Here is a 13,776-nt window from a genome sequence, read left to right as displayed (position 1 = left end):
TGTCGCTTGGCACAGCAATCATTAAGAGAATGCTCAGTATTTTTAATAATGAATACAAGGTGTTCTTTGATTGGTCGAGGTGTGGTGATGTCATTATTCACCCCTTATCCAATTAGAGAACGCCTTGTATTCATTGATAAAAGTATTAGGTATTCTCTGAATGGCCACTATGCCAAACAAGCAACCCCATGTGTTTTCAGAACCGAGCTGAAGGCACTCAGCACAGTGCAGGACCCAGATCGCAGCGAGCACTGTAGGAGCTCTGGCTACTATAGTGCTTTACAGGATCCCTGTGGCCTGATCAGATATGATATTTGCATACATACATTTTGCCATAATGGGCCAGTGTAAGTTTGCATAAAAATACATACCTGGGGTTCACCTTTAACGGTCATGTGGTTTAAAGAAGGAAGGTAAAGAGAAGCTCAGGACTAGAGTACTTTGTATCTTATGGAGGGGGTCTAGTTGGAGGACCGAGTCCCCTATTAGGGATCTAGATTTTTTTCTAGAGATCACATTTAGAAAGAGTATGTTAGACATGAAACGAGATCACGGTGTAAAGGAGACAGAACAATGCAGACCTTATTTTTTTTACTATTTACATTGTGCTATTGCCAAAATATCAGCAGTGACTTTGTAGCGTTAATCCAGATACTGACACACAAAGAAACGTAAGGAGCATCTCAGGAGGAATTCTTCAGCTGTACAATTGTATTATTTCTCTTTACATTTTATATCTGGAAGTGACTTATATCATCTGAAACTGTGAATTTGTAACGCTTGGTTTAATGATGACTTTTTATCCTAAGCTTTCAATAATAAACGGTTGTTCTGTACCTTGAGTGAGTATATGTCTAGGTCTACTGGAGCTGCACTTTCCAAAATGTACACAAGAAGGCAGAATGCAACCACTGCACAGAATGGACAATGAGAAAAAAAAAATTGTACTCAATAAGGCAGGGGTGTCAAACTCAATTTAATCGTGGGCCGCATCAACATTATGGTTGCCCTCAAAGGTATCTGTAAGACTATATAAATGTATCTAATCTTTATCATAATTGCCTCTGCATTCGATTATCACTGGTTTTAGTAATAACTCAATACTGAAAGATCTGAAAGTAGAAGTCTAGGAAATGGCCTGGTGGGCCGGATTCAGCCCCTGGGCCTTGAGTTTGACACATGTGCAATAAGGCCTCATTCACACCTGCGATTAAGGACAAAAGCAGAAGGAATCCAGCAAATTCAGGCGATTGTGGCAGATTAGCCCGTACATAATAGAAGTCACCAGCACTCGACGATGTGTGCAAGAAGTAAAGCACTTTTTATTAATTAAATTGTCACATGCGTCATACAGACCCTGCGTGGCCACGAAACGTTGGCTGTATGAAGCATGTGACAGTTTAATAAAAAGTGCTTTACTTCTTGCACACATCATCGAGTTCTGGTGACTTCTGTTATGGACTGTATCTGACACGGCGCCATTTGTGTTGTCACTTCAAGCACCAACCTTTCATCCAAAGTACCTGTATGGAGTGCAGGCGATTTCGTATTATAGATCAGCCCGTACAGCACAATGAGAGGCTGACAGCAGCCGCAGGGCTCCATGACCATTCGCATATAATCGCACTTGGAGCAGCTACCTGCGGTTAGAGACGGATGATTGCCCCAGAACACGCTTTGCAGTGGCAATCATCTCTGACTAACTAACTGCAGGTATTTGCTCCCTTGTGCGATTACATGCGAATAGCTGCGTCTGCTGTCAACCTCGCATTGCTTTGTACGGGCTGTTAAATCAGAACATACACTATTTTTATATGGCTCCCCTCCAAATTATTGAGTTTAGGTGTTTCCAGTGGAGAGTACTGTTGATGCTAAAGCACACAAAGATGTTTTAGATAATTGTGCACTTCCAAGCTTGTTGGAACCAGATTAGGAATACCCTTTTCTTTCCCTGCATGGCTGTGCCCGAGAAGTCAGGTCCATAAAGATATGGTTTGATGTGGAGGAGTTTCAGTGGCCCGCACAGAGCTCTGCCCTCAACCCTACTGAACAACTTTGGGATGAATTGGAAAGCCAGGTCTTCTCATCCAATAGGAGTACCTGACCTTAGAAATGCTCTTTTGGCTAAATGGGCAGAAATTCACACACATACTCCAAAATCTTGTGGAAAGCCTTTCCATATAATATCATGGGCACTGATATGGAGTTGCCCTCCCTTTGCCACAATAACAGCCTCCACCTATAATAAAATGTCCAGCATCCCCATATGGGTGCGATGGTCAAGTGTCCACAAACCTTTGGCCATATAGTGAACTAAAGTAACTTCTTTTGGAGGCACTCTAGAACCATTCAATCGATATAGATCAAGTTTAAGAAGATCCAAAACCCAGGCTTGTTTCGTTGCTGTGACCCACGTATATTAAGAAGTAGAAGATGAAGTCCACATGTGCTGTTTTCTACGGGTGTCAGTGGAGACAGTGCGGACGTTGATGTGAGATTACAAAGTGCAGTAACATAATTAAGACCCTTGCTCTACCCAGTCTGGGAAGATGGCACCTGCCATGAAAATCTCACATGGAAGAGTAGCTGGGCCTTTAACACCCTTTTTTGTTGAGCTTGGGACCAGTGCAGGTGCTGATGAGGAGACAAGGAACCTTTGCTGTACCTATTCCAGGAAGATATCACCATAGAGGAAAGTCTCACATAGTGTGCACAGGTTCCCAAACCCCTCCATATTCAGCATTGTAGGCAGCACAGTCATAAAATAATATTTAAAAGGTAAATGTAGTTTATTTGTCAGCAAAAAGACAAAACATATTTTAGCATTCAGGATAAAATACAGCAAATAAAATGTATACATATATTTACAGTTTTACATACTTTTAATGGCATAATACAACAGAGTCACCTTGTGAGTACAATTATTGTCATGTTACCATAACCATTTGTTATATTGTTATACAAAGGATATAAAAATAAACTTTACCTGTTTTCAATGTACAATAAGTGTTATTATGGAGCAGAGACCGCAAACTCTGGTCTAAACCCATCTATGTGTGAGCTTTCAACCCAACAGCGAGTACTGAATAGATTCAGTTTTTTGGAAAGACTGTATGGCATGTAACAGATAATAATGATTAGGTGCTGAGCTGCACAGGCGTAAGCCCACCAGTGAAAAAATATGGAGGTGCCATCGCCAAATTTTATATAATATTAGTTAGCTGGCGGTTATCCTGATCAAGAGGGGACTGGACTGGGGGTAGTCCCCAGTCCTCCCCTGGTCAACTGTCATGTTGCATAAGGCATGTTGGGTTGCCGGCCTTGAATAGAGAACCTCCACCATGGTTCTTGATGTTTGCTGGGCAACAAATGTCTGCAAACACATTAAATTTACTTCTTAGGAAACAACTGGAAGGCTGGTTTGCCAAATGGGGTATTATTACCCTTTACTATTTATATAGCTTCAGAATATTAGTAATATTCTCACATAAGTTCCTGTCCCCTGAAGGAGCTCACAATCTAATGTCTCTTCCTTACTCATAGGCACAGTGGAAGGAAACCTGGTTATCTACCAGTATGCAGAAACTCAAACAAACATGATGGGCATATAAACGCCATGCAAACAGAGTGCCTGTTGGGATCTAAACCTAGGACCCAGAGCTGCATAGTAAGCTGCAATGGGGTCCCTTTACCATAAAAACATATTTTGAGGGTTTGGAAAGAAATGATAACTAAAGAAGTGTCAGCTTCTGAAAATATGCAATGAATAAAAAATGGGACAGCACAGAAACAATGCTGCACTCCTTTCCCTTTCAATGTATACACATTCATGATGTCCCGTGATTTGGTTAAATCTAATATAAGCAGCAGGAGTTCAATTTTCATCTGCTTATCTATCAGCATATGTCAGGAGATCAAGTTGAAGGGTGACCAGTTTCTATAACATATAGTCATCTAGTAAAGTTTGGTGCACGGGAAAAATGAAATAATTTTTGTCTTGAGGGCACAGTCACATTAATGTGTTATGGCAGCGTGCAATTTATCACATTGCCGCAAAATTAATAATCTGCCTTAAAACTGCATGATAATGGTTTGCATGACCGCGCCACATAATGTGAATGAGCCCTAAAGGCTACCATTGCTGATCTCCCCTTCTTAAAAAAAAACACTAGTTGCTTGGCTGTTATGCGGACTCCTCGATTCCTGATTTCACCTTTAGTGAAGTTGTCCTTTAATAAAATTCCCCCACCTCTCTGAGTGCAGTCCACCAGGGACTTTACACTGCATATGTGGATCGCAGACTCATTAGGTCGCCATGAGTATGGCTATACGTAGGAATAAATAGGACTGCGGCATGCAACCATAGGTGGTGGGGGAAGATTTAATAATATGCTTAATAAAGCACAACTCCACCAAAAGAGAAGTTTTCCTTTAAAGCAAAGGGTTCCTGCAGAATAATTGTGTTCTTGAGTACACGTTCATTCATTGCACTAGAAATTATTCAAGGCTAGAGGGCCAATGTGACAGCATAGTACTGGTTTCCTTTAGGGCCCATTCAAACCATGTGCGTTGGGCAAAGCAATGGTTGCCTTGAATCCTACGAGTTCAGTTCTCATCAGTCCAGTCAGGGGTATCCATAACCTTTTGAGGTCGGCGGAAAGTGATACTGGTGGTGCACCTGGGGGATGGGGGGTTAGGCCTTGTGTTGGTGGTGTAAGCTAACTCCCATCCATCTTGCTGACATCACTGGTTGCCATGAGCTGGGAGGTACGCGGGCCAGAGCATCTCAGGTTGCTAAGAGCTGGGTTGGGAGATGTTTATGGCCCTTACACCACTCCTCACCCAGCTCTTAGCAACCTTGCATGCTCTGGCCAGAAAAGGGGCAGCAGAGCGCTTTTGCCTGCCGCACCCACTTTCCTCAGCGTGACCCAAAAAAATGCCGCCAGGCTGCCTCATTATAGGGATGACCCTGTGTGTGCTGCAAAAAAAAAAACTAGGACTAATTGCACTCCTTTTCAGTGCATCACAACACACACCATTGGCCGCGGTATGATCTGGCCCCTGATGTGAATGATCGCCTAAAATTTGTAGAAATAGTGAGGCCAAAGAGCTGTTACATTTCTGTAAATTAAAGTGACATTAAACACTCAGATTTTTTAACATAAACCAATACTGTAATGTGTGCCTTACTGTAATCCATGGTTGTTTCCCTTCCCTTTGCTGCTCTTCCTTTTAAATCTGTATCTCTTCTCATGATTGGGGAGAACTTCGCTTTGCAGCTGAGTGCCTCTTCCTGTAGTGCTGGCTCAGGTTGCAAACATAAACAGACACCATATATCCATTCCTGAGACAAGGCAGTCTGCTGCAAAACAGAAGTTCTGCCCAGCATGAGAACAGATACAGATTTAAAAGGAAGAGCAGCAAAGAGAAGGGAAACTACCATGGATTACAGTAAGGCGCACATTACAGTATTGTTTTATGTTAAAAAATCTGAGGGTTTAATGTCACTTTAAAACACAACCTAAATGTCCCAATGGGGCAGAAAAAACGGCAGCTTTGTAGAATACAATATAATAAAAATAAATATGAAGAATTACAAAGATAAAACTATATACATCTCATTCTGCAAACAATACAATATATATTAAATTAGCAATAGACAAAAAATATACAACTTTCCATTATACAGAAAATAAATATTAAATGGTATTATCATATGATGTTATCACTGTGTCCTATTTCAAGAGAAAATCAAGAAAACCTTGAGGGCCTGTGCCTGAGCTGCAGCAACACACTTTATGCGCATTGGTGTGCTACAATGCCGTTTATTTTAAACGCACCTGCACAACGCACCTGACACTTCCAAAACTTACCATGTATTGTGGCGTGCTGCGTTACCAAGTGTAAGTTCTTATGTTGTCCTGCATTGGGCAACCCATTAAAATAAAAGGAACATGTGCACTAAACCCACCCCAGCTGATTACCCTGCTGTAAATAGGCCCTAGGAGTATTTAATGGCTCAGTTTGCAAAGCTTTAAGACAGGATAAGGTGATGATTGCAGTCATGTGGCTGTCATTTTTAAAGCATAACCAAAGTCCACTATACTTACCTTCATGATATCAATTCTGTTTCTAAGTCGTCGCTAACATTTTCACCTGGTCTTTTTCTGGGTTCTACTTCTTCAGCCATCTTGATTGTCTGGCACGGGATGATAACTACCATGCATGCGCATGGCAATTGATTCATCCAGCCACCTGGTAGATGCCGGGACTGTGTGCAGAAACTATTGAGGTGCATTTATATACAATTCTAGGGGTTATTAATCCTGTGAAACTCCATGAACATTCATTCTGTGTGAATGGAGGCAAAAAAATAAACATTCTTAGTAAATTTTCTTTTCAGGTCAAATGTAATATTAGAAAAATACTGCATTATGGCCACTAGGAGGAGCTAAGGGGTATAGGAAATAAATACTTTGTTCCTATGCTGCAGCTAATAGCCTGACATGACATAACATTATATTAAACCTGAAAAGGAAATATATACCGAGACTGTTCGTTTTTTGCCTCTGTTTGCATAGAATGCTTGTTCCTATTGTTCATAGAGTTCTGCAGGACAAATGGCACTGTGAATCGTTTATAAATATACCCCTTTGTCTCTCCTGCAATAAAAAACCTTTCTGCTCACAATTTTTTTCTTGCTTTACATCTCATTAGACTCTGCTAAAAATAACGGTCGCCTATTGAAAATAGAGATCCTTCATCCTGGTGTGTTAGCTTTGTAAGCTGAGCCGTTTGGCTGTACGTAACAGATATCAAAAAGCTAAATCCCTGTAAGCAAATAGAACCAGGGCCATATGGCATAATGGGAAATGTACAAAGCCCACAGGGTTTTAGAGACTTGGCAGTCTGAAAAAAAATAATGATATTTTGGTAGATGATGGGCACATTCCACTTAATAAATGAATCCATATTGCAAAAAGAAGCTTGCAAAGCATTGCAATCACAATCACTGGATCACGGGTGCAATGCAAAGGTTCCTGTAGACAGTTCCACCAGCACCTCTCCATAAAGAAGTACACACCTCTGGCAATGGAGCTGGAGGCTGTTATCAATGGACTACATACAAAAACGTCTATAAAAAAGGGGCATAGCTAGGTTCCCAGGATAAGGTCTCATTTTCAATGGCAGCTACCATGCAGAGGAAAGCTTAAAGAAATGAATGCCGTAAAGGAGTCAGGTGTATGGAGAATGAGAGGTACCAAGAGAGACATATACATCATATATATTTAGAAAATGGATGTCAAGGGCACTCACCAGCTCTTTAATTCTTTTTATTGTAACAATATACCAAGGCTAAAACCTTCTAAAATCAATGCCGGCCAATGACCATTATGAGCTTTCTCAAGGGATCGGATACAAATACACTGACAGGTCAATAGGGTCACCTTTTTAACCAATACGAAGTCCATCCTTATTAGCTTCCATATCCCCAGGTGATGCAGATCAATTTATGGGACTAGCTCATTCAAAGTTAACCCTTTATCATTCCATAATATGTCAGACGGATTTAGGACTTATAACATTATTATAAAATGCATTCAATTAATTTTCGATCATTTTGTCCCAAAGGACCTGGAAGCTAATGAAGAAGGACTTTGTATTAGTTGAATAGGTGACCCCCTCATTGTGTTTGTACCCTATTGCTTCGGAATATACAGTATAACTATTGGACTTTTACAATTGAGCACCGGGACCCTCTGCCATGCCTGGTATGGAGAGAATATAGCACTATCTCCTTTACAACTCTTTCTGTTGGGGATGGAACTTTGCCGGTCTGATTCTTCCTCCAGGATACTGACTGAGGGCTACACATTTTTTTCTTATTAAAGATTTGTATATAATGCAGGGCTACAAAGTGAAAAACATGATTGCTCCCTGGATTTTAGGGCATCTGCACACACAATTTGCATAGCTATTTGCCCTGCGACACTCCATTCAGTGCGCATAGACCCAAAAACAAGCATTATTAATACATGTTTTTTCAAAGTCTAATGTAATATCTGCAAAATACGACATTAAGGCCACTAGATGGAGCGGAGGAGCATAGGAAAGTATTAATTTCCTATGCTCCACAGCTCCATCTATTGGTCATAGTGCAGTATTTTCCAGATACGTTTTCCCCCCCAATCGAACAGCACGAACAATCATGGAGTTGCACAAGACAAATGGCTCTGCAAATTGTTTCTTAAAAAACCCCATAGCATGTAGCGCCTGCAAATGTGTGCAATTAATTATGTTGCTTGTATAGCTTAAAAACCATCTTTTACTGATCATTTGTACCCAAAAATTGCAGCTGATTTTAGCATCACCATTGATGTACTGGTGTAGCTTAGGCCTATCACAATTTAAGGGACAAGTAAGGTTTTTCCATGTAACATCAGGATAATGCTTCAATTGCTGAATTGAGGATAGAAATACATTTTTCAGTCTAGGTCACAGCTGGACCCTTTGTAGCCATAAGAGAATAGCAGCAATCACTTCTGCTACCTGTGTTACCCCATTGGTGACATCTGCCGGTCAGAATCTGTCCAATGCAATCTTTGGCATCTTATAATTCGGCTTTACACTGGCAGTAGAGGTGACTTGCAGCACTATCTCCAAGCATCGTAGTTTGTTAGAAATCTGTAGTTGTTAAGGAGTTCATCCGTGCTCAGCATGTTCTAAAATTGAAAGATTTAAAGCAGATACGATTAATAACCACATAAAACCCTCTGGACAGATGCAGAAATAGTTTAAGGCAAGGGTAAGGTTTTGTGATCTTTCTAGCCTGTGTTGATGGGCTTTTGTTTGCATTAAAACTGCCCCTCTCCCCATACAAATCAATAGGAATGCAAAAGCAGCTTGAAACAGATTGATGCAGTCTAAAAGCAGGCCAACTACAGGTCAGAAGGAAGTCAACTGAAAGTCAAATTCACCCGTCTATGAACTGTAAATTATGTCTGAAGGGTCTCAAACTGATTTTAAATGCAAACATATTGAACCTGGAAAGCAAGCTGGATTTGCCCATCAACACAAGCACTTTATCCTACAGGCTTAAATGTTGTAGTAAGGATCAAGTATCTTAACGATTAACAAAAATGTATCTTATTTGTGTATCACTCGGCTGTAGATCCTCAAATCATCTCTGAGTTGGTGCTGACACTGTCCTTCCTTCTGGAGGGGGGCTATTTTTGTTCCCCATTGTCCTGTGTGTGTTGTAAAGTAGTCACCATTCCAAGCTCACCCCTGTGATGGACTAGAATCTCATGTTTATTTTACTAATTTGTATTGTAGCACTCTGTTCTAGAACAAACAATGATACATAAAATTAAATCATAGGCCTATATATGTATATTTATAGCATATTTGTATGTAAACAGACTTCTCATGATTGGGCTTACTTACTGTAGCAACCATAAGGCCCCATGCACAGTTATATGGAAAGCACAAACTACTTTTATGCTTCCTAGATCACTTTCTCATGTTTAGATGGCCCTGCCCTTACTGCATTTACATGCATTTAGCCATGTAAAACCTGGTTTAATGATCCCAGAATGCAGAAACACAACTAAACTGAATGCAACTAGATGCTTCTAAACATCTGTGTGCCTTCAGCCATAGCAAGGCACTACATGCTTTCAAGTGTTAAGAAATGACCTCCAAATGCACCTGCACCTTTTTTATTAATTCCTGTGTACATGGGGGAGGGGGGCCTTAGGGTAACAAGGGGGGGCCAAGATAAGGGTAAGTAAACTAAGTAACAATGCATCACTTCCCAACAGTCAAGTATTCATTGGACTAGAATCCTTTCTTTTAAATAGAATAATACCCTCTTTGGTGGGCAGAGTGACAGTAATTATCTTTAACAATGAGCACGTCATTCCTTTATTAAATTGTTGCACACCATACAGCCTTATGAGCATTGTAGATAAGATAGGTGCTTGAAGTGACCACCATGAATGGTGCCATGCAAAACTTCAGAGATGTGAAGATAGGTCACCAACACTCCAAAATGCAAAGAAAATAATGTATATCGCAAATAACGTCACATAGGTCAAAATTGCCAACATTTCGGGGCCACACAACGTCCCTTCCTCAAGTCGTCACAGTGACAAATGCACATAGTAGTGAGCAGATTTATGTATTATTTTCTTTGCCTTTTGGAGTGCTGGTGACCTATTACTACATTCATGTTTTATTAAAAGCACAAAGACATTTCAATTTGTATGGTTTATAAACACTGATATGAAAGATAATAACCACTTGAGATTTAAACCCCAAGCAGTGATAGCTGGAAGAAAGAAGAAATTATTTGGTACTTACGGTGAGGTTATTAATTTCGTCAGAAAAAGCCCCTATTTGCTTTACCATCCCCTCTGAATGTTCCATCTGTAAAATCAGTCAGCAGCCTCGTAAATAGGAAGTTTAAGGACTTCATACACAGTACTGAAACTAGTACCCATGCACCGCAGACAGGACACTACAAAAAAAACTGTCACACCATCTGTTATGGAAGAAGCCATTGCAGTTCATGCAGATAAGACCCACTGAACTCCAAATCAGATATACAAAAAAAGAAATCACTATTTATTCCAAGTATGTAGTAACTAAAATGTTATTCAATGTCAATGTACAGTAGCAACTATATACTTAAATATATGTCTGTATATTAGCTTTTTTGTATCCCAGGCAGGCTGGAGGAGCACTCAGAGCCTATAAGGGTTCTACTGCTGACAGGAGGGCAGGGGGGTGACCTTATCAGTGTTTTTTACCACGATGCACGTCAATAAATAGACGTATTTTGCAAATTTAGAGTGCCGGTGTCTCTGCTTTAGCTTATCAGTGTGCTGCCGCTCCTTTATTATTCATCCACCAAGCTGGAAATGGGTCCTTGGAAACAGAGGAAACAGAGCTCACTGACATGGTTTTGCCATCTGGCAGGGTTGACTGAATGATAAAACCGGCTGAATAGAATTACAAATCCTTTAGCTTGATAGGCCAAATATATACAGGTAAATATATATGTTAATTTATGAATATGTACAAGCTACACTTGCTGAGAGAACTACATAGAGTACATCTCATGAATGCATTCATGGAAAAATAAGTATTATAAAAGCAAGTGTTAATACCCCCCCCCTTTCAAATTCAAGATTTACCACTGTTTAGTCTATAAGCAACAATTTGATGAAAACATTCAGTTGTAGCAAGATGATGGTTTCCAAATGACTACACTTACTGTACCTCACTGTTGTATTGGTGCACGTCACAAAATGCCCAACCCCATAGCCAAGGCTATAGGCACACAATAATAAAACAAATAAAAACATGCAAAACATGCCGACACGAGAGTGTCTTATGAAGGAGAAACACAGAATGATAACAAAACATTAATACAATCAAGTATAAAAATGGACGTGTATGGAAAGGGAGATGTCCAGGGTAGCCAATCAGCATTTAGCTGTCAATGGTAACTTACATTAGATGAATGTAATGACAAATGAAATGTATCTAGATCAGCCTCTCTCAACCAAGGTGCTGTGGTACTCTTGGGTGCCTTCTGGCTTTGTCTTGGGTGTCTTCAAGACAAAGCCAAGACTTTGCTAAAGGGGCAGTTGTGAAGAGGGCTCCTGATGTGAATAGGGGAGGGGCTTTTGAAATGGAAAGGGGAGCACCAGGTGTCAATAGGAGGGGCTTCTGATGAAAAACATCATTATTATTTAAAGCCCATCATCTGTACAGTTATGCTTTAAAGAGGAACTGTGCGTTAGTGTCATGTATAAAGCAGCAGGAATAAACTCTTCACATGCCTCAGTTATGCATGGATTAGAAGATGACAACATGATGTCTAATTGTTTAGCATTCTTTGCTTATTTGGGGTTTTGGTTTGCAATCCACCCTCAGTCCTATCTGTGTGTAGTTTGTATGTCTAAGTTTTGCTCATTTTCTGCAATCTGCATGGGATAACTTCAAGTTGCTATGGTTTCACCTCAAAAGCATAAAGGAAATCCGTTGGGAGAGAAACATTAAGTCTGCCATTGCTGAGCGCCTCCTTAAAATTGTAGTCCACATGGTTATACTGACCCACTAGCTTTAAGCCCTCGTTCACACCTGAACGTTTTGTAGCGTGTTCTACGCTCGACAAACGCTCTACAAAACGCTCAAAAATATAAATCCCATTGTATTCAATGGTCTCGTTCCCACCTTGGCGTATTTCCGCCCGTCCCTAACGTGCTACAAAACGGCCCACGCCTGAAAAGTTACATGTACTACTTTGGGCCGTTTTGTTGCGCGTTTCCATTGGGATACAGCCAAGTAGCCTTCGGAAACGCGCGTTTGTCGCGCGACTTTTTTACCGCGATTCGCGGTAAAAAAAAACGCACGACAGACGCGCATATGCAATACGCCTAGGTGTGAACGAAACCTTAAGGGTCATTCAATGCAAAACCAGTTTTGACATCTAAAAAAGAGTAGATGTCAACCTGAAGGTTTATTGTCACTATTGGTGAGAACTCTGTACTGAATTCCTGGATCTGCACACCTACTGTGGCCACTACGAGAGGTTCCCATGGTTTACATCATGGATAATTTATTAAGAAGAGCTAGAACACACAGGTGCACTGCACAAAAGTTGGGAATTACGGCAGGGAGTACTCACTACCGGAGCATCCAGGACATATTAGAAATGAAAAACTGAGGCAGTCCACCATTTAAACTACAACAATGCTTTTTGCGCAGGCTGGTTCTTAACACTTTGAGTCATCAACCCAGCACAAGACTGCACATCAATAATGCTAAAAAAATAGTCAGAAGTCCTTAATTGTATTCTGATCCAGGTCAGTGATTCACGGTATAGAGGCAACAGGGTAAGCCTCACCGCAACTCAACAAATATTTTCAGTAGAAGAGGTCACCAACAGAAATCTCCATATTTCTCTCATACCAGATTTTCTTTAAGCGGCTTTTATCTAAAAGGAGGCCACGGACCCATGTGGTTATCTAGTCTCTAAATAGCTCAGCTTATAGTCCCACATGAATTAATAAATATTAGTGCCAGACTATTATGATAAAGCCAGTACCCACGATAGTGAATCATCAAAAGATAAAACCTGTTGCAGCTTACATGTCTTAAGGATAAAACAACCTTAATCATAGCTCTAGAAGTCCTAGGAAGGTCATGCCTGAACTACGTAAGCTAGAGATGTTTTTATCTTCTGCTGATGAAATTAATAAAAGGTGATTTTGATGGATTGTTTTGATAAATGTTGGCTTTTTCTAGAAAAAAACCTTGACATTTTAGAATGAGGAGCAGTGTGGCCATGCAAACCAAAGCACAGGGCCCTGAATGGGTTTCCAGTGTCCACAAGTATAATAGCCTAAAAATATTTCTTGAATGGAAACGGAGTTGCTAGGTTTTCTCCCAGCTTCTATTGACTGAATGTCATCTGCATTTCCCATAACCAACAGAACACACACGCAGTTATAGTTTTAAATACACCAGCATGATTACACCCATCCACCAATATGTTATGATATGTTAAAAGAAGTATCTGGAGACATTTAACCCCTGGACCCCACTTAGATCCAGCAAAGACCCCATTTAGATCTACCAAACTGTGTTACTACTAGGGTTGTCAACTCAAATTGTATATATTTTGCATGGATTTTTTTCCCCAGGATATTTTGTATACAACTATTCATTTAAAAGTGTAACCAGCTATTACATTTTGCTTGG

At 40.4% G+C, this 13,776-nt stretch overlaps 1 protein-coding gene across 1 annotated transcript in view; it reads right to left on the bottom strand.

Moving 5' to 3' along the window:
• Positions 1-8,654: 8,654 nt before the first annotated feature.
• Positions 8,655-13,776, bottom strand: part of PPFIBP2 (PPFIA binding protein 2) — a 137,792-nt gene continuing 132,670 nt past the window's right edge. Inside the window, exons 28-29 of the mRNA XM_018559741.1 lie at positions 10,366-10,431; positions 8,655-8,723 (exon numbers count right to left, since the gene is read on the bottom strand). Coding sequence (XP_018415243.1) covers positions 8,655-8,723; positions 10,366-10,431 — 135 coding nt within the window. The remainder of the gene's footprint in view (positions 8,724-10,365; positions 10,432-13,776) is intronic.

The sequence above is a fragment of the Nanorana parkeri genome, unplaced genomic scaffold (assembly GCF_000935625.1).
Source record: "Nanorana parkeri isolate BGI_ZX_2015 unplaced genomic scaffold, ASM93562v1 scaffold414, whole genome shotgun sequence".
Taxonomy (NCBI): Eukaryota; Metazoa; Chordata; class Amphibia; order Anura; family Dicroglossidae; genus Nanorana; species Nanorana parkeri.
Note: the sequence above shows the minus strand (reverse complement) of the source record. Positions and strands in the feature narration are given on the sequence as shown.